This window comes from Juglans microcarpa x Juglans regia, chromosome 2D, assembly GCF_004785595.1.
Source record: "Juglans microcarpa x Juglans regia isolate MS1-56 chromosome 2D, Jm3101_v1.0, whole genome shotgun sequence".
NCBI lineage: Eukaryota > Viridiplantae > Streptophyta > Magnoliopsida > Fagales > Juglandaceae > Juglans > Juglans microcarpa x Juglans regia.
Genome location: NC_054596.1, coordinates 19948915 through 19970965, shown reverse-complemented (window position 1 = coordinate 19970965; position 22051 = coordinate 19948915). Strand labels below are relative to the sequence as shown.

Genomic DNA, 22051 nt, shown 5'->3' with positions numbered 1-22051 from the left:
TCATTTGTAAATATTAGTAAGATAGTTTATGAACAGTAATGAGATAGTTTGAGTTGAGAATTTTTTGAGTTTTGGAAAATGACAAAAAAAGTTGAATAAAAAATATTATAAAGTTAAAATATTATTATAATATTATTTTTGTTTGGAAATTTGAAAAAGTTAAATTGTTTTTTATTTTTTGTTTGAAAGTTTAGGAAAGTTCTAATTATTAGTTTGAAAAAATTATAATGATTAGTTTAAAAATATTTATATTTGAATTATATTTAAAAAGGAGATGAGATGAAAATTTTAAAATCAGAATTTTGGAATGAGAATCTAGATGATGAATTTTTATTTATTTAATATTTTCTATATTTTCAAATCGATCTATCCCTTTACCCTTTATTTGTTAAATTTGTAAGTTGACACAGATTTATCATGTCATCATCAATTAAATTTAGACGCACGTGAAAAATAAACAATCATAATAAAAATAATTAAAAATACATGGCCACCCTTCACATTGTAAAAGGATTAGGAAAACTAACAAGTTTTTTTAGAAATTTTAATTTGAAAAACTATTAACAGCTAAAAAAGTGTTTTTAAAAGAAAAAATTATCAGCTCCCCATCTTTTAAGATGTGTAATTTCTTTGGTCTTTAGCACATATTTCAAATTGTTGGTTCTGTTTGTTTGTTGCTTAATGACAAACTAAAAGCAGCTGAGCTTAATGTAAGTGCTATTAATACACAGGTAATCATGTTATGGTGGTAATAAGCGCCCTATACATGCATACAGATCCCTTTTCTCTATCGCTGTGTTTTTTAAATTTACGAACTACTGGAAAAAAAAATAAAAGAAAATGTTAATACAACTACGCGCACACAATATTACTAGGGTCACCAAACCCACAAAATAACTAACAATAGTGCTGATGAGTTTTGCAAATAACCTGGATATATATATATATATATATAAGTTTAATTACTCCCAATAAAAAAATTACATTTCCATCAAAATTACATTTATAATTCATTATAAAATAAAAAATAAATAACCAAACTGTCAAATGGATTGTACAACAGAAGAAAAAAAAAATATCAGCGTTAGGAAATCAAATCATCAGGAAATTACATTACAACAGAAGGCAAAAGAAAATAGCAAGGCAACCTTGCTGGCAACAGCATACCTCCCTGGGAACACAGGCACAGCCTAGGCAGACATGATATTATCATACAGGTAAAGAAAGGCTCCTCTGGTTACCAAGAAGATTATGTGGTTTTACTTCCCATGACATAACCTGCTGTGCTTCTTCCGGCAGGATAAAAGGCAAGGAGATCTCACGGATCATCAAGTCACCACAAAATGGGCATTCGCTGGCTATGGCGTCATCCAGCTGTGATCGGAGCTGCCCATTAATTGCACAATAATTAGTCAGTTTAGCTTACTCTTGAGAAGCTATGGGCTTGTGTTTGAACACTGACAAGGAAACAAGACTTGCAATTTTTGTGAAAAGTGATGGTGGTCTACAACAAAGCCATGAAACTATGTTTGAATAAAATCAGATGCCTTCTTATACACCAATACATGCTGTCTAAATGCAAATCAAGAGCCACATGGAAATACAGACCTTATCTGCAGGGGCCATGCTAGTTATGGAATCCTCAGTTACGCTTCCATTTGAATCCTTCCTTGCTTCCCCACCCAGTAAAGTAAGTTGCTTCTGCAGGTCCAGTATAGACACTGCCTGCAACATTCATACAAAAAGGGAGGACAGAATTTAGATCGTGCCAGAGAGACCCTGTTACTGGAATATATGTCAAAAATGACAATACCAATCCTAAACAGTCAAAGACATGTATTCTCTTGACAGTAGAAAACACATTATGAAGTTTGGATAAGATGCAATTTTATGAGACGCCAAGAATGAGTGATTATATTATGGAATTAAGTAATTGAATCCGTTTGCTTTCCATGAGATTCTGTAACACTAGTCACTAGCCAGGCAGACAGATCAAGAACCAAAATTATTGATTAAGCTTCCAACTTTGCTTTTTCTTTCCCTCCACCATAATGGCCACAGAAGAATTAAATAATATAACTAACTGCACGTTCAGAGGCACCAATGGTCTTGACTATGTGCCTGTTTCTGTGATAAAAAGCAATCTATAAACAAAAATTTCTAATTTAGAAAAAGCTTCCAATATTGTTTGCTGCATCGTACTTTAAGATATGCTCCATCTAGTTAACTACCACATCTTGCTAAGAACATTACTAGTTACTAAATAATAGAACATGATGATTTTACTTCAATTTTGTGCAGTAAGAAAGTCTTTTGACTGGGCTAGTGATAAGCTAACCAGAAATGATGGTAGTTCAGCCATACAACACTCATGCTAAAATAAAATCAACTAATAGTGAATAAGGAAAACACCACAACTTACTTGAGCTTCATTGGTACAACGTGTGACGTGGGCAATCAGGCATTGTGCATGGAAGGCATGTCCGCATGGAAAGACATAGAAAGGGGCTAGTGGTCCTATTGATGAGAAACCCCGAGCCATCTGGTACTCTCTACCCACAGTTAAAATTTTACGCCTACAAACCTGATAATTGGCATACAGAGAAGTCAACTCCAGATATAGGCGCGCAGTCAGTTCACAACAGCAGAAATAATTAGTCAACTCTGGAGGAAAAAACATATTACTTACGAAAGTAATTAATAAATGAAAGCATTTCAGATCTTAAGGGGGAAAAGCTCAATTATTAGCTGAGACAACTATATAGCATATGGTGCTATAAACAAATTTTATGCAGCCACTCTCAACCCTACATGCGACTGGTGGGAAGGTGGTTGGGTTGGTTTAAGGGGGTTGGTTCGGGAACTCTAACTTGTTCTTAGGGAACTAGATGTACCACTGTCAAAGAAAACCAAATCGAGCATGATAATTTGCTTCAGCTCCAATCTAACACAAGTGGCACATTTGTTAATGCACATTATCTACAAAGACATGCACATGCGTGCACACAAAAACACCAAGTGGAGCTTGATTCATTAGTTATCAGCTTGTCCATGGTAACTGAAAATTAGGATGAGTAATACCCCACACTCCTCATCACGATCAATCACAGCATATCTTTGGGCAAGTGCATTTATATCGTTTCTGATGTTGTCTGCACCATGTGTTGCATCGTTCATCTCCTCTTTAAGTAGTTCAATTTGCTTGTTGTAATCCTCAAGTGATGAGCAAATTGCCTCCTACATACATATTACAGAAATTTAGGAACTAATTGCATCAACAGAAAATTTAAACAAGGTAAAATATCTGAAAATTGGCCTGCATTAGAGATAGGAACATTTAGACAGATCATCTTCAATCTTGATTGAAAAGGGAAAACAACTATTTCCAGAGAGGAAATATGTCACAATTTATTTTTATTCAACAAGAAACAAGGAATAAACCAGGTCTCTTATGAAAGCAAAAAACAAAGAGATACCTAAAGCTTCATCCATGGAAGAGAAAACAGAGAACCCACCACTACACTCCAGAATTGAAGGCACATAAGAAAATTGAGTTTTTCTAAAGTAGGGTAGCAAATTTCTTTTCTTTTCTTTTGTTTGATTGTATTTGGAGAAGTGTGAGATTAAAGATATACTACAAGATCAAAACGCCAGCATCAAGTTTACAGAAGTTTGATCGTCTTCTAAACCTTATTTTCCTATTGCATTTAACTGCTCTCTGATTTAAGTCTTGCTTTCCTTAATTTTCCTACCATTTCACCACTAGATTTATTTGTTTCTTTAAAAAGAAGATTGATGATGTCACATACAAAAGACAATCAACCTGAGTCAACTCCTTCAGTATCTTTTAACCTGCACAGCAGAACACTTAGCGAATTGTGGCAGTTAAGGAAATTTCAGAAATTTTAAATCTTCAATAAGTTAATAGTTCTTTCCAACTTTGAAGTCCTCATCGCATTCAGTTGTCGGTATCTTTTGTTTAGGACTAAGGCCTTTGGTGCAAAACAGCAAATGCACAAAAGAACAAGGGCTATGTGAACTAAGCGAAAAACAAAAGAAGGATATGAGGTTCAACTACTACAGGAAAGAAGCAAGAAAGTCCTAAATGCCTTGGCCCTTAGAGAAAACAAACCCTCTTGCACATTACAAGCTTATCTGATTGCTGAAAGGGAAGCTCATACATTCATTCTCTGGTGCAAGATGAAACCCAGACTCCAAAAATTAACAAAAGGGTAAAGACCCAACAACCCCTCTTGCACATTACGAGCTTATGGGATTGCTGAAAGGGCAGCTCATGCATGCATTCTCAGGTGCAAGATGAAACCCAGACTCCAAAAATTAACAAAAGGGGAAAAACCCAACAATATATACACAAAGTTAAACCACAAGCTCTTCAACTTTGGGACCCCAGAAAACTGCTACTACACTTGGACAATAAAGAAGAAAGAAATCCACATATCAAACAGATGAATTTGCCCAGAGTTAATGGTAGAAAAACCATCTGGATATGAGAAGAAGAGAATTATTTGAATTGGACTCACTTGGTACAAAGACCTGTTGGATAACTTTTTTTTTTTTATCAGTAAAAGAAAGATATTATATATATGAATGAAATAGACATAGTCGTTGTACAAAGGAAGTATACATAAGAACTCCTAACTACATTCTAAAGACGGTAAAACAAAGACAAGAATTCCTGAACATTATCCCCATGTAATACAATAGTGGAAAACCAACACATTAGAGTATGGAGAACAAAATTCTTCAACTCGGTCATTGAGTGTTCCTTATCAAAGCAACATGCATTCCTTTCCGTCCAAATATACCACATAATACACAACGAAATCATTTTCCATACTGCTACCACTTGATGATTGCCTTGCATGTTTGGCCAACAACCCAATAAATCCACCACCCTCATAGGCATAACCCAAGCAACATCAACCCTTAGAAAGAGTTCATCCCACAACACCCTTGTTAACTCACAGTGTAATAATAGATGGTCCACAGATTCTCCATTCTTTTTGCACATGTAACACCAATCCAACACTACACAACCTCTCTTTCTCAAATTTTCTATGGTCAATATCTTCTCAAGAGTAGCATTCCATACAAAAAAAGCTACTTTCGAAGGCACACGGGACCTCCAGATACTCTTCCAAGGAAACTGAATACTACCAAGTTGTGTTGTTAAGATGCTGTAATACGCCTTCATTGTGCATATCTTGTGGTTATTAAGCCGCCACTTCATACTATCTCGCTGTGTAGAAAACTCCATCGAGTATAATAAGCTGAAAAATTCTGAAACTATAGGTAATTCCCAATCATAGAAATCCCTAATAAAAAGAACATTCCATTGCTGCACACCATGAGAGTATACACGCACATCCGCCACTGAAGCTTCCCCGTTAACTGCAATACGATATAAGGCCGGAAAAGCCCTTTCCAATGCATAATCTCCACACCATACGTCCCGCCAAAATCTGATACAAGTGCCCTCACCAACTACAAAGCGTATTTGATTTACAATACCTGGCAATCCCTTCCTTATGTACTTCCATAAACCCACACCATACCTCCCTCTCACTTCCTTAGAGCACCAACCACCCCAATCGACCCCATATCTAGCATCAATAGTTTCCTTCCACAATGATCCCCTCTCCAGATGATATCTCCAAAGCTATTTTCCCAATAAAGCTTTATTAAAAATTCTCAGGTTACACACTCCCAACCCCCCATTCACAACTGAGGCACATACAGTTTTCCATCTAACAAGATGGAACTTCTTCTCCTCCCCCATGCCTCCCCATAAAAATGCCCTGAAGAGTTTCTCCACTCTGTTCACCACCCCTACAGGCATAGGAAACAAAGATAGAAAATATGTAGGGAGGTTAGTGAGTGTACTCTTGATAAGGGTGAGGCGACCCCCTTTTGATAAATACACCCATTTCCAACCAGCCAGCTTTTTCTCTATCTTCTCCACTACTCCATCCCATATAGCTCTATTCTTGAAAGTTGCTCCCAGCGGGAGGCCCAGATATTTCATTGGGAGCGAAGATACCTTACAATCCAAAAGGCTTGCCAAACCTAGGATATTAGAGACCTCACCCACAGGAACCATCTCAGACTTGCCCATATTCACTTTTAACCCTAACACTGCTTCAAAGCAAAGTAGCAAAGCTCGTAAAGTTTGGATCTGGCTACTAGTCGCTTCACAAAATACTAACGTGTCATATGCAAAAAGAAGATGTGAAATAATAATGGAACCACCAGAACCATTGCCCACCTGAAATCCCGATAAGAAACCTCCCCCAACAACAACCTGCACCATCCTACTTAAAGTCTCCATAACTATAACAAATAGAGGAGGAGATAGAGGATCTCCCCGCCACAATCCCCGCGAACTATCAAAAAAATCAGCAGGAGTGCCATTAACCAGAACCAAGAACCGAGCGGTTGAAATACAATGACGCATCCATGCAATCCACCTATCCCCAAAACCAGTTCTCTCAAGCAAATATAAGAAAAAATCCCAATTCACATGATCGTATGCCTTCTCCATGTCAAGCTTGCACAGAACACCTGAACCTCCCTCTTGTAATCTGTAGTCCAAACACTCATTTGCAATGAGTACTGAATCAAGGATTTGTCCCCCTCGAATGAAGGCGTTCTGGGACTTGGAGATAATATGTTCCAACACCGGATTAAGCCGGTTAGCAAGTACCTTCGAAATAATCTTGTAAACACTACTAACCAGACTTATAGGCCGAAAGTCTTCAATAGATGATGCCCCATGTTTCTTGGGAATGAGAGCAATAAAGGTTGCATTTAGTGACTTTTCAAACTTTTGGAAACAATGAAATTCATTGAAAACCTGCACAACATCACCTTTTACTATGTCCCAGCAGGTTTGAAAGAAACCCATTGTAAACCCATCCGGTCCCAGCGCTTTATCCTTAGCCATACCCGAAATGACCTTATAAATCTCTTCTTCACCAAAAGGTCTCTCCAACACACACACTTTGCGGGTCAATTGCCTCAAAATGCAAAGCATCAAGCTTTGGCCTCCAAGGAACCGATTCTGAGAGAAGGGTCTCATAGTACTGAACTATATGGTTTTCTAGCTCGGGTGGAGAAGCTAGTACCTGAGACCCTGATTTAAGAGACTCAATAGCATTGTTATGCCTATGTGAATTGGCCACTTTGTGAAAGAACTTCGTACACCTATCACCTTCTTTCAACCAAAGAGCCCTGGATTTTTGACGCCATGAAGTCTCCTCTGACAACAATACCCTCTCCAGATTTGCCAAAACCATGCCCTTCCTCAATGCCACATCTTCCGAATTATCTCCCAAGAACTCTGTCTTCTAAGTCTTGCAGTTCCTCCATCAGTGTACCCTTCTGATTGTCAATGTGACCAAACGCCTCCAAATTCCACTTCCTCAAGTCTTGTTTAAGAGCCTTCAATTTGCCTGCAAGAATGTAACTAGGGGTACCAATAAACTGATACGAAGCCCACCAAGCATGTACCATCTCTACAAACTCATCCGCTGTAAGCCACATGTTTTCAAACTTGAAATATCTGCGCCCCCTGTGAATACCCCCACAATCCAAAAGGATAGGAAAATGATCTGAACTAACTCGAGCTAGTCGTTTCTGATTACTTTCGGATATTTAATTTCCCACGAGGGAGATACCAAGAATCTATCTAATCTCGACCAAACCCGTCCATTTGACCAAGTGAACTCTCCTCCTGCCAGAGGGAGATCCATGAGATCTAGATAAAAAATGAACTCATTGAATTCCTTCATAGCCATAGAATGTCGACAATGCCCTGATCGCTCACTAGGAAAGCGAATAGTGTTAAAATCACCCCCCATGCACCATGACACATCCCATAAGGAGTATAAACCCGCCAACTCCTCCACATCCCCTCTCCTAACCCTATCCACGTTAGGACCATAAGAGCCTGCAAATGCCCATTCCCATCCGTCTACCACATTTTTAAATAGAGTCGCAACCGAAAACCTCCAATACACTCCTCAATCATCTCAACCATTCTTTTATCCCACATAAGTAACACTCCACCCGAGGCTCCCACCGAGGCCAAATAAGTCCATCCCACATACAAGCACCCCCATAAACTTCTCACAATTTTTCTATCAATGTGTCGCAATTTTGTTTCTTGCATACACACTACATCCCCCTTCCACAACCGCAATAACGATTTAATACTACCGCGTTTATTGCGATCATTGAGCCCCCGAACATTCCATGATAGAATCTTGGGCTTCATAATAAAACTATGTTGCCCCTCCCTCTCGATCTATCCCTTCCACCACTCCCTTCTTTCGCATCATAATTAATGGAGCACATTAACTTTTTAAGTTCCCTATCACGCTTTGAAGCTGACTTCAAATGGCTATCCTTAAGAGCTATAAGGAGAGCCTTAAACTGTTCTTCATAGCCACCAAACGAAATCCCAATGACAGCTTGAATCTCTTCTACTTTCTTGAAAACCCATTTTGATGAACCACTCCCATATTTAGAACTGGGAGGGAGTGTACACAAAGGAGTTAGACTGGCCCCCTCCTCATCTGCAGGATTAAAGACAGCCAACTCCGAGCCACACACTGAATCTGGTTTCCCACTGACAGGGACAGCCAAATTTAACTTTACAGCCCCATCCCCCACCTTATTCTCTTCAACAGATACCATCTCCAATGATAGAGGTCAATTGGAGACCCTAGTATCGGGATAGACACAGTTGATTGCACAAGGCTCACCACTGTGCCTTCCATCCCCCCACACAGCAAAAACTGTGAATTTCCCAAAAACAACCCACGACTCAGCGACGGTAGCTCACCCAAAAACCCATCTTCTACCAGCGAGATTGACCCAGAGGCTACATGTGGCCCTTCGACCACCACGCACGGCTGGGTCTGTGCACTCCCCGACGACAGAGGATCAGCCCTCATGATCTCTAACGCAACAACATCCTCTGCGATCTCGCCTTCCTCCAAAACTCTCCGCCTGAAAGACTCTAACGGCACACTGTCAAGCTCGACCGCGACCGGCGGTTCTTTCTGTGCCGGTGGGAAGACAGGCATGGCACTTATCGGCTCCATCGGAGACTGGCTCGGCAGCTGGACCGATATTTCAGTCTCCAGCTGCTTAGCCCGCCAGGTTGTTATTTTTGGGCCTACGGCTTGGGCTAGATCCAAGCCCATATCAGCCGACAAGCCTTTACCAAAACCAGGCCCGGGTTTCTCAAAGCCCACCAACAGGCTCTACCCCCGAATCACTACCCAAACCATTCTCTTTACTAACACCCGAAACACAGCTCATCCCACTCTCAATACCTCCTTGCCTTTAACGCAGCGTTTTAACCAATCTATTTCCTCTAATAAATTCTCAACTTTTTTCTCCATCTCCCCCAGCACCCGTAAAATGTTTTCCTGATTTGGCCCCAACAGTACACTGCCATGCACGATCTCTGCACTTCCCACGCCTGGCAACCCAGCACTCACTGCTCGAACCTGGCCCTTCTGTGTTTGGAGTGCTTGACTGTACGACTGCGCCCCAACTGCCGTCCACGAAGGAGCACCACCACCACTCCTAACCATCTTCAGGTTCCCATCCTGAACCATACCACCTCTGTTTCTCACACTCGAAACAGAGGAAGGAGGACTGAGCTCCTTAAGAGTAACACCAAAGTTCCTCCACCCCTCTCCCTTCCTTCTGGCACCAATAGCATACCTCTCATCTTTTCATGCCCAAATTCTGAAATGCAGATAAAATAGCCGTTGTTGTTACAACCTCTCCTCACCATTAAAACATTATTTCCCTTTCTACGAGTTCTCAGGAACTCTACAGGGCCCAAAGTAGCTGCACACTCCCTAACCATTGAACCCAACCATCCCAGGGCTTCATGGTCCAAAGAAATGTATTTCACCCCACGGCGGCTGCTCTCAGTGATTCTCCACCACTTATCATTCTCCTTTCTGAACTCAAAAACTTTCTGATCAAGAACCACCTCTCTGCACAACCCCATCCTAACCAACCAACACAAAAACTCAACCTGGACTAATACCCTAATCACCACAATACGTTGTTGCCATTAACACAGCACTACCAACAACAAGCAAAGAAAAAAAAGCAAAGGAAGAAGAAATGTACGGAGAGAAAAAGAGGCACTGTACTCCCCTTTCCTGTGAGACTTTTGAATGGATAACTAAAATGAACTGTGAGCATAATTATAGAATATATATTTAACTTGTAATAAAATATCATTAAAAAGTTCAAAAGTCGCAATCCAAGTACAAAATATGTACACAATAGAGACATCAAACTAGAAAAAGAAAAAGATACAGCATAATCATGGAAGTTATGCCCATTTAAAGTCAATAGAAGCTGTCCATAGGAGGAGAATGCTGAAAAAGATTGATTTAAGAAGCCAAGAACTGTTACAACAGATTGATTTAATTTTCCAAGAGAAGAAAAACAGCCTTATGTAAGAATGGAATCATTGTAACCAATAGAACAAGAAGAAGAAAAACATAGAAATAAATTCTCACTTTGAAGTCATCAATCAGAGCAAAGTCTGGAAAGAATGGTAATATATCCTCAATCTTTAAAAGGCCATCCGTTTCCTTTAGAAATGCTATAGCCTTTCGTATGTTCTCCCTTTTAGCTCCCTTTTCCTGTTCAATAACATGCTTGGCAACCATGAGCCAGAGCTTTTTTCTCAAGTCTTCATCATCTTCAACCTTGTCTGCTTCAGCCATTGCGAGCTCAGGGTCAACCTAGCACACCAAAAGGAGAACTACTCAACAACCGTATAAAAATGCCTTCTAAATGAAAGAAAAGATAACGGGTAAAGGTTCAAAGCTAGTGTCTAATCTAAGATTCTGCATAAGATTACACATGAGAAGACTAATGAGACAGCTACAGCCAAAAAAAAAAAAAAAACTACAACAGACAAGATACAAATTAAACAAAGTGTAAGAACAAAATTGTAGCATTGAACTGTCACCTGTAGGGCAAGAGCAACTGCTTCTTCATGCATAGACATCATACTGTATATATGTACACAGGCACGCATTCGCTTTTCCTTGAGGCATAGGCGCAAGGCATACTTGGGATCATAGAAGAACTCAGGGCCATTTTCCTGTCCTTTTCCAAACTTGCATTGCAGGAAACGCAGAAGTGCACTATCATCTTCCTGAATAGAATTTTGAAAGAAAAAGAAACATTCAATTTCCATGTGGAATGTGATTTATTTTGAAGATAAATTCTATAGGACATCAAAAAGATTAAAGATCTAGAAGGATGATGGATGAACTTTCGCCAAAAGTTATGCATATATATAAATATATACGTATATACATTCATATGCAAGTGTCTGTGTGCAACACATGTACAAGATTAATAAAATGAAGCACATAGGTTTCAAATGTAACACAAGCGTGACCAACTTCCAATGTATATGATCCATTGAGGTTATTAATGGAAAAAATCATACGTTTTTCAGAAACTAACACGACATTGAGTTCATAAAAACAGGCGACATGCCAAGATTTGATAGTAATGCTTGGACATTTTGATTTCATTTATAGCATGCATCAGTAAAGCATATCCCAGCACACCATGACACCCGTACAAAGTGCAGCGCTTAATGAAACATATGATGGAGCATGCAAAAAGCATTATGCCACCATTGATTTAAAAGCATACATTCAAGGAATTATTTCAAAATTCTGAAGTTAGCAAATCAAACCTGCTTGGCATAAAGAGAGAGCAGCAAGTTGTGAACTCCAGGATCCTCATTATGCAAACGATGAACACAGAATTCCAAATATTTGATAACTTCATGTGTTTCATTCCTACAAAAGATTTGGATCCAGGGAATTGTAAATTATAAATTTTTGTATTTCTACGATTATCAAAAGTTAGAAGTGTTTGAAATTTCAAGAATCGAAAGTCCATTGGATTCAAGGGGTGGAAAATTAATAATCTTGGCATTTCTGACACTTTCCAGGATCATGCAAGGTTTATCAGGTGCCGTGCAACGAATTCCAGTGTTGACAGTATCACAAGAAATTTGTGAACCCAGGTCTTAACATTGTGAAAGGAACTTATAGCTGAACAAAGATGCAAGTAGGTGCGCATTACTTGGCATGAGGCTCGCTTGAATAACGCATCATTGCAGGAATCAGTTTCCTTGGATTCAGGTTGTTTGTGGCCATCCATGACTCCACAGTTTCATATGCATCAAGCATGATGAGGTCTGGGGCAAACTTGTACTACAAAAGAAGTTCAATCATTATGGAGGTCAACAGTTGGCGAAAAAGAGCAACCAACACATATCTTGTTTTTTGGGGGGAATGTTCTGACTCTACCTGAAGGTCTATAGGAACAGCAGGTTTTTGGAGCACTTCCAATGCTTTCTTTGCTTCTCCTTGCTGAACCCAAAAACAAAAGAGGGGGGGAGGGGGGGCGCATGGTGTCAATTATAAGAATCATATCAACCAATTGGATAACAAAATTAACAGTTTTTACCTGATAAACTATCAATGTAATGCATCATCTCTATCTTAAAGCAAACCGAGTAAATAACTTCTCTCTTCAGCCTATCAGTTCCAATCCATACAATAAGCTTCTACAACCTAAACATTCAACATTATAATTTGAAAGGGTACACAAAAAAATTGGCAAATTGGACTTCCATTTTAACTATAGATTGCTATGGATCTCATTAATCAAACTACTATATCAGCTTCTTTAACCCCTAGGGGTTGGCTACAGTGGTAAGGGCCTTGGTCTTGGTGGTATGCTCCCTCCAACTCTAAGGTTTGAACCTTTGGATGCAATCAATTTCTAGGGCCACGTCCCGTTGGTGAAAAGACAAATATTTACCTGAACTATATCAGCTTCTTTAACCCCTAGATGTTGGCTAAAGTGGTAAAGGCTTTGGTCTTGGTGGTATGCTCCCTCCAAGTCTAAGGTTCAAACCCTTGGGTGCAATCAATTTCTCAAGGTCATGTCCCATTGGTGAAATGTTACACACGTCCAGGGTTTAACCGAGTTAAAGACATGCTGCATTTGCATGGTCTCCAGGATTCCTCGTCATAAGAATAAAAATATAAAATAAAAAAAATCTAATTTTTGTTTTCCACCATTCTTATTCGTTTTTGTTTCCAGCCAAAGAAATACTGCCCAACTCACATCTAAGTGCTCAGATCATAAAGCTAAGTTCTATGGGGTGTGAACTAACATCAAAGGCAACAAACATGCTTATGGTACGTTAAGAAGTGCATGTATTGGTCCCCAGTTGTGATAGACTGGGGTTCTTACTCAAAATAGAAAAGCTGAAAAAGGATTTACTGGTTTCAGGAGAGGGGCAATGCTGTTTACCAAACACATTTTTCAAGCCTCCTTGGACAAAACACTAAGTTTAATATTTCTAATTCAGTGCCATCTATGTCATTATTAAAACCAGTAGGAGCTAAAGGTCAGTTTTCTAAGACTCTTTAGGACTTGGTATGCAGTCCCGAGGTTTACCTGCCAAAGGAGGATAAGTAGGAGGTGTTTCTTGGACAAGTACTCATCCAATTAATACTGGTGAATATACAAGTACTTGTTCGTAGGGCTTTTGTGTTGAAAATCCCTCACAACTATGATCTTTTTCTATTAATCCAATTAATGGCCATCAAAGTGGTGTCGAGGGAAAAGACTGGGAGGGGAGAGGAAAACAAACCGCAGAACCAAAAACCCATATTTTCCAATTGAATTACAAGGCTGGACTAAGTTTCCCAAACCAAATAAAATAAAATCTCCAAGATCTAAGATGAGGAAAAACATAGCAGGACTGGGAATGAGAAAATTAAAATCAAAAGATTACAGAAACTATAAGTAGCAGCAATAGGTAACAACAACAACATTCCACGAGAAATTCAAAAGGCTTCCGAAAGCACCTGAATATAGTAGTGAACAACAATTTCATACTGCTCCCTCAGACTAGCAAAATATACTAATTCTTCAACCCGACCATAACTGTAGCATATTTCAAACAGAAAACAAGTTTATTTTAGCATTCTTATAACTGACTAGAAATCCAAGATAAATTGACATATATGCAAAATGAGTGTCCGTCACAGTACTAGAGAAATAAGTAAACATATACAGCAATAACACACTTTACCACTAAAAGGGAACCAAGTTACCATAATTTATGTTAGCAACTTAACTACACACTATGCATTTAAAAGATTAAAGCTATTTAAGAACACAGTCAAAATCTAGGATAATTTATTCACTCTTTCTAAAAAAACCAGATATTGGGACACTTACAGCAAATCTCACATGCTGAGACAGAATGCATTTCAAAAACAGGAAATTTGTGAACCCAGATCTTAACTCTGACATATCTATAGTGGCTTCTTATAAAAGTACCTTTCCAAAAGTCTCATTGTAGTTGCTTCATCCAATACATCCTTGCAGTCACCAAGAAAAGCTCGAAACTCTTTAATGATTGATTGGTACTCTGAACTACGATTATCGACAGCAGTGTCATCTTCCAAGAGTAATCGGTTTATCTACAAGTCATTTTATGAAATCTGAATTTAGTTTTGATCATATAAATAAGTGCTTTGTAACTACAAGAGTAAAGGGATGGATGGAAATTTTCAGATGAAATAAGACATGTTCAAGATATCTAAAACTCTGACTTTGTAACTACAAGAGTGAAGGGATGGATGAAAATTTTCAGATGAAATAAGACATGTTGAAGATATCTAAAACTCAGACACAGATTTTCAAAATGGCTTTGATGCATTTGCACCAACTTCTCAACAAGATAAAGGCATAAGAGGGGCTAACAAGACCACTGGTTTGCCTATCAGAAATTGTGAATGTACAAAGAACCCAAGAAAAACTAACACACTGTTGTTTTAGCCAGAATTTAAATGTAGAGTAACCATATATGATCCTTGATTATTTTAAAGAAAGCAACAAGAAGCCACATTACTCGGATCAAGAGAGATGAAAAGAAGGTTCAAAAGAAATAAAAAAACAAACACATTTACTTTTGTGCTGAACATTTTTTGAGCTGTTTAGTGCAGTTCTTTCAAGAAAGACATCAATGGAAAGAAATTGCAAGGAAAATGGTATCAAAATACTTCTCATTTCATAAGATGAATCAAATTAAACCAAAGCATCTTGATCTCCTAATTCGTACTAACAACAAACAAGTTTTACAGAGCAGTCTAGCATAGCAGAGAGAGAGAGCCAAGTTATCCCTCCAAGAGCCATGCATAAAAAGAAACAAAACCTTGTCCAAGTACAATTCAGTAGCCCAAGTGGAGATCATCGTTATTTGGCATTTATCATCCTTTGCAAGACTATCAAGCTTCCTCAGTAAGAAAGTTCTCAAAGCATCCTGCAAGCAAGCAAATTGTAAGTGTATGTTTCACTATTCCAGTCCAAACAAATCTAGTCAAATTCATGCATATTATAATTAAAACCATCATTTTGGAAAGCCCATAGACAAAAGTCAAAATATGCATCCATCAAGGTGCGGCCTAATGGTCAAAGGGCAGGCTTGGGATGAGCTGTAGACTCAAACATCCTGAGTTCGATGCTACACTAGGAGTTCCCCATACTACCTGAAACATGGTTCCAACAGATGGGGTCGTGGATCCAGTGTTTACTCCCCAAGGGTGGGTTCGAAAGACAATGCCTTGATGAGATTCCGCATCATAAAAAAATAAAGTACAGATTATGCCAGATATCATCTACAATAGAAATCCTGTCTCTCTGTTTTTTACGTAGGTAATGGCAATTACAACTGAAAGCTGAAAACATGCAGCTTGCACGAGCCTTCCACAAATTCTCATAATGAGTTGGCTTGCAGTCAAGAAAATATGTAAACTGCATCAAGGGTAATTGACCAATTGGAATTAAGTTATCAAAGCATGAACCCTACAAATTTCAAAGGCAATATGAAAAGCTATATTCCATACAACTCTAGTTCCAGCAAGTAACTTGGTGTGAAATAACTGTCAAAATTGTGTTGCAGCCAACATTATAGAATGCATGCAGCAGGTCAGATCATTTGCCCTGCATCTTCACAAAGCCACATGAACAAAATAGTACTCCAGTTACCTGTTCGCTTATGCTAATAAACTTTAGAGTGATCTCCTCGAATGATAATATATAGTTAATCTGCAAAACATTTGCCTGTCAGTTCCAACGTTCTCTTCTGGATAAAAGAACCAAAAGAAAGACAGCATAATTCCATATTGATATAGAATCAAACTTCATAAGAATCAGTCTTAAGTACTATTCAAAATTTTTCTGATTTCTCCAATAAAGATTTGTCAAGAAACTCCTGGGCTAGGTAAAGGATAAAAGCTTCAATGTTCTTGCTGCATGAGCTAATAAGAGTTATAAAAACTTGATATACATTTATTTATCGAGTTAGAGCCAATTCAATGATAACATAATGAAGCAGCATAATTGGAACTGAAGAAATGTGAAGATACAGAGCACCGAAAGAGGAAGTGAAGAAAGATAAGTGAATAATAAAGGTATCTTCATCTCAGGCATAAACTAGAAATGGTAATCAACAAGACCATGGAAACTCGTAGGAATGAGAGGGTAGCGTCATAAATTAAGGATTACAACTTGTTGTATCTATGTTAAACATCCTCATGATCAGAGGACTCACAGATGAAAATCAAAGTTCTATTTGAAGATGTATATTACATAAATCACATGTAATATCCTTCGAAAGATCGAACATGGATCGTGACCATACCAGACTGAGGAAGGAGTGGCTTACTCATCGAAAAATCAGGTGGCTTTGTCCGGATAGGGGGCAAGACATTTCATTTTAGTCAAGTTTAATAGCAAAAATTCATTGACAGAAATATTAGGAAATGTCTTACCGATTGAGGACAAAAAAGGTTGGAACTTTTTGGGTGATCAGGTAGTGGGAACCCTTTAGAGTTATAGCCATTGTTTAAAATTGATTGAGCCCAATAGGTGAAACATGTATGGGATTTTTCAGTATGTCTTTGGGATGATATCATGAATATCAAGTTCATCGACAAGAAATCAAATAAATATAACCAAATCCAAGGCAACACATCAATATTCTAACTTCAATATATTTTTTGATAAGTAGTTCTAACTTAAATATATCGACATAATAAATTAAGTAATAGAGAGTTCACTTTTGCAAAGAAAGATGCTGCTCTGAGATAATCCTTGGAAGCAAATGCAGCTTCAGCCTGCACCACCAATAACTCTATTATACACTACCAAGATAACAAGATTTAGTAGGTGAATGTATGCTGAGCATAAAGAACATAAATTGTGTGAAAACAAATAACAATAGAGGTCTATAATCAGAACCAAGTGTTTAAAGCAATAGAATCAATTAGTCATGACCTGTACTAAATATACTTGGTCTCTCTGGAGGGCGTCACGACAATTTGCCAAAGCCGCAGCATACTCTTTCATGTCAAGGTAAACCTTCCACATATCTCGACCTTCATCATTGACAGACACCTAACATTGTGTTCTCAATCAGGAGTATAGGAAAAAAGTACTTTCTCATGCAACATGCACCAAAATACAGGAGATAAAGTCATCAGAAGATAAAACCTGAAATATAGAGTTTTGGTCATATGCGTAGAACAATCCAGCAGTGGCATCACTACATAATCCAATGATTCCCCTTGAAACGGACTCTGATGCCTGATCAAACTGAAGTTCCTCTATGATTTGCTCGCTAATTCTATTTACAACCTACAAACATAAAAAGGTACTTAGCAAATGTGCTGTGCAGGCATTTTTATGTAAAAAACTACAAAATCCCATTATGGACATTACAAGATTAATGTACTTCATATTTATTTATTTATTTTGACAAGTAAAATAACACTTATTGAAGTAAATAGGCATAGCCCAAGTACACAGGGGGTTTACTAATGTACCTCATATTTATGACCAGAATTGATTCAGAACGTAATACTTATTACCAGCACCAAGAATTATCTAACAGTCATGAGGTTGACAAGAAATGGGCTTCTTGATAAGTAAAGGTACATGAGTGTTAAGTAAATACTCACCTTGACCCTATTCCCAATAAGAAGCAAGAAATGAAATTCAGACACTGCCATTGAACTGGGTTTAACAACTTCAGCACTTTCAGACAATTTTGAATAGTCCAATAGAGCTTTGTTCTCCACAAAGTTTTCATCTCCATTTGGTGAACTGCCAAAGAGATTTAGAAATTAAAATGAATGAATAGATAAATGGGTTAAATACTAAATAGTCCCTATGATTTGCCTTTTGGACAGGTCGGTCCCTATACTCTAATTTTGAACTTTTTGCTCCCTATACTTTCAACTTTGATCATTTTAGTCATTCCTTTAGTAAACTATCAATAATCTACTAAATATGTCATGTCAACACTAATGACTATGTGCCACGTGCTCCATTACTGCCACATGCAAAATAAAAGATCAAAATAATTAAAAACTAATGTTAAAAATTAAAAAAAAAAAAAAAAACTAAAAAGGAAAAAAAAACTGTTGGGACAGCCAAGGCCTAGGTGGCCCAGGTAGTGAATGGGTGTGACCTAGGCAATGCCTAGGTCATCCCAAGCCACATCTAGGCACAGCCTTGATGATGACTGGGTCACACGACTCGAGTAGTGTCTGGTACCACCCAAACGATGCCTGGGCAAACCCAAGTGATGCCGGATCACATAGCCCAAAAATGGTTGGGCAACCTAGGCAGTGCCTTATTTTTGCCATTTTTTCAATTTTAGTTTTTAAAATGACTTTTACAATTTTTATAAAATATTTTTTAACACATGGCATGCGAAAGGACACGTGGGAAACATTCATTGATGTTGGTGTAGCTTTTGCAATGGTTTACTATTGGAATGACTATAATGATCAAATTTCAAAGCACAAGAAACAAAAAGTTAAAAATTAGAATATAGGTGCTAGTCTGTCCAAAAAGCAATTCATTGGGACTATTTTAATATTTGACACTATATAATAAAGGAAAATTTCATAATGAAACTACAACTGATGCAGCATCAAGGAAAAGCACATTCCAAAAATTAAACCACAAAGTAAGTACTAGCTAACGTAAGAAATCAAATTGACATAAGCACAAAAAATAAAGATTTTCATCCTCTACCTATTCTGTGATCCGAAATTTAAGCCACCATTATAGATACCAGCTCCAGAAAGCCATGCAAAATGTATGGCTCTTCTTTGCTTGATGAAGAAATGAAGTTCACTGAAAGTTGACCAAAATGTCAAGGGGCTCTCATATTCATAATGTTCAAAAAGAATTAACAGGATACAAACTTCCAGGCAAGCAGCACAACTATGAAAGCATAGGTGAAATAGAGAAAAAAAAATATCTCCAATTTAAAATTTTGAAAGTATGAAAACATTTAGTTTGTCACTGATTGTCCATAAGGTGCCAAAATAAATTTGAATAAGAAATAGCATTTACCTGTTGGGTACTTCACCAGGAAGTTCCATGAAATGCACAGCACGATCTAAATAACTTGCAAAAAGAGCCTAAATTTTAAAATGGACAATAAGCCCAATATTCAACTATACCACACAATTAAAAGACATAAACTATAAGCATATAACAAATTGCTACAGAGTACAGTGCACAATCTGACATGTTCATTGTAGAAAAGTCATTCACTTCTAAAAGACAGATGAAGAATGGATGTTAAGGTTATTTTATACAAGTAATCTAAACTCACTGAAAGTGCAAAACGCACACTCCAACTCCAGAGGTTAGAATGGGTGTCAAACTTACCTCCAGTGATCCAGTTCCAGTGAAAGAGTAAAGTCGTGTGGGAGTAACAGCCATCACATAGTATCTAGTTCCATTGAGTACGCTAGCTGTTTCCATCTGCACTAAAAAGAATATGACTAAAATGATGAATTCCTTGCAAACAGTTGTAGATCGATATATTCCATTCACAAAGAAGCGGAATTTCTGAAAATCAAGACAGATTTGGTTTAATCTAGCTTTCTAGCTGCTATTTCAATTCCTAGCAACCCCCCACCCCCTCTCCCTTTCTCTCTTCCTCTCCTAATGAAAAAGGCATTCCTGCATTTTGTCTACCTACAGATGTTTCTCAACTTCGTGAATCCAAAATGATCATAGAGAAAAAAGAAACTTATATAGCACATGCACTTGCAGCCCTACATGTACAAGTATTACAATTCAGACAATCGAAGTAAGACTAGTACAAAAGGGTTAAAAAGAAGCAAAGAAGCAAAATTGGCAACCAGCAATCATTGCTCCAGAAGAAAAGGCAGAAAAATATAGAACCTGCAAACCCATGAAATCTTCTGGAAGTTCGCTCAATTCAAATAGAAATTTGATATACTTCTCCTTCTTGTCCTTCTCATCCACAGCAATCTCATGAAGTTGGCCGTTGTCTGTACCAAGAATGACTTCCTTTGTAGAAGCTGTTTTTCAAAACCACCAAAATAAAAAATAAAAAATAATCAACACGAATATTTATTATTCACATTTCGAAAAACCCAAAGGCCAACACAGGGATAACTTACCTTCTGTAATCTGTTGTCTATTCCAGGCAACGGCATTCACCACGAGACCTTTCAATTTGCTTAAAACCCGGGGCTTGGTCCACTTTGCGTGAGTGTAAAAAGTATCAGCACCTCCACTCCCAACAATGACTGCAAGACAATGGCTCCCTCCCGGATCAACAAAAACCCTATGGATCGATTGCTCCCCAGGACGACCCACAGAAAGATCAATCTCTATAGCTCAAGTAAACAAGAAAATATCAGACATTACCTTATGCAACTACATATTGAACAGCTCACGTAAGAAGTACAAACGGAACAGAACCAAGCCATGCCAATCCACTCCAAAAAAAATGTGGATGATTTAAAGCTCCGCTAAAAATTGAAGGCAAGTTCAAGTTGATCACGAGATGCAGAAAATTTAAACTATTTAGGTTCCGGCATAAAAAATCACTTCCCGAGTCAGTCTTACAACTAAAAAGTGTTTCCTAACCACAGCATCTCAGGCAAATAAGCAGAAATTCCAGAATCAACCAGCTGTAATTCTCCTAATCTCACTAATCGAGCACACGAAACAACGAATAAAAAAAAAAAAAATCGATTAAAGCAATCTTATGGCAACCCGGATTCCCATTAATGAGCTACAGATGCATTGGCATTCACATACAAAGTGAAACAAGCAAAGAGTATAACTAGAATCTAATATACCTTTCTCAGCATACATCTTTTATAAGAAATGAATTCGTCCATAAAAGACAAGCAATTCAGTTTAAAATTAGATCGTGAAATTGGAAAAGAACAAACCGGACGAGTCGCCGACACCGAAATCGTGGCGAATGACCCAGCCTTTGCTGGTGCCCAATACAATGACGTCGTTCCCGGCGGCCATGCAGGTGATAACGCCGCGACCTTTCGCCGCGTAACTCTCTAGAAGATCCACCATAAATACCTGTCTCCCTGAATCCATCTTTGAGTTCTAAAGGATTTCAACTCGTATCAAATATCAATCATCCAAGAACCCCCAATTCACTCACTGTAAGACCACCTTGCCGAAAATCAAAGTTGCAGAAATATAAATCGGAGAGAGTTTCAAAATTTCTAATCAGAGAACACACAGAAACAAACAGCCGACGTCGTTTCGAGCTCCCGGCTCGAAACTTCGTATTGGATTGGGAATGAACTTGAGGAATGAATGAAAATCATTCGTGAGTTTATTGCTTTTTCAGTGTTAATTTTAATATTGTACGTAATGCAATTTTGGTATCTAGAATTATTTATAAAAGAGTTGAAAATATGAATTTACTGACTCATTTTGATAAAGATAATATATGAATCTAAATAGCTTTTAAGTAAATAATTTATATATTTAACCTTAATTTTTCTCATTTTTTAAAAATATTTTCTAGAACGAAGAAGATAAATACTATTAAATTATAAGCATA

The 22051-nt window shown here is 37.9% G+C and overlaps 1 protein-coding gene across 2 annotated transcripts; it reads right to left on the bottom strand.

Moving 5' to 3' along the window:
- Positions 1 to 715: 715 nt before the first annotated feature.
- LOC121250589 (vacuolar sorting protein 18) lies at positions 716 to 21831 on the bottom strand. 2 transcript variants are annotated; one of them, XM_041149741.1, is made up of 24 exons: positions 21414 to 21829; positions 20631 to 20843; positions 20389 to 20528; positions 19867 to 19962; positions 19546 to 19613; positions 19222 to 19323; positions 18138 to 18282; positions 17671 to 17814; positions 17455 to 17574; positions 17238 to 17294; positions 16165 to 16224; positions 15332 to 15439; positions 14455 to 14597; positions 13977 to 14055; positions 12402 to 12464; positions 12175 to 12305; positions 11780 to 11885; positions 11036 to 11224; positions 10578 to 10805; positions 3082 to 3237; positions 2423 to 2584; positions 1609 to 1725; positions 1135 to 1386; positions 716 to 980 (listed from the first exon to the last, which is right to left on the bottom strand). In XM_041149741.1, exons 1-23 carry the CDS (start codon positions 21574 to 21576, stop codon positions 1210 to 1212), a joined length of 2967 nt encoding a protein of 988 aa, XP_041005675.1. In that variant the 5' UTR covers positions 21577 to 21829; the 3' UTR covers positions 716 to 980; positions 1135 to 1209. The 2 variants fall into 2 exon arrangements, with proteins under 2 accessions (XP_041005675.1, XP_041005676.1); XM_041149742.1 differs by lacking the exons at positions 716 to 980; positions 1135 to 1386 and having other exon boundaries at positions 1650 to 1785; positions 21414 to 21831.
- Positions 21832 to 22051: the final 220 nt, after the last annotated feature.

What these genes read in the sequence shown, in the direction of transcription:
- LOC121250589 (XM_041149741.1), bottom strand. Translation starts at nt 21,576, where the DNA reads ATGGATTCAGGGAGACAGGTATTTATGGTGGATCTTCTAGAGAGTTAC. An exon ending in CTGAATTGTACTTGGACAAG is followed by an intron (nt 14,598 to 15,331) that starts GTTTTGTTTCTT and finishes AATGACTTGTAG; the next exon opens with ATAAACCGATTACTCTTGGA. An exon ending in TTGTTCACTACTATATTCAG is followed by an intron (nt 12,465 to 13,976) that starts GTGCTTTCGGAA and finishes TTTTGGGTTCAG; the next exon opens with CAAGGAGAAGCAAAGAAAGC.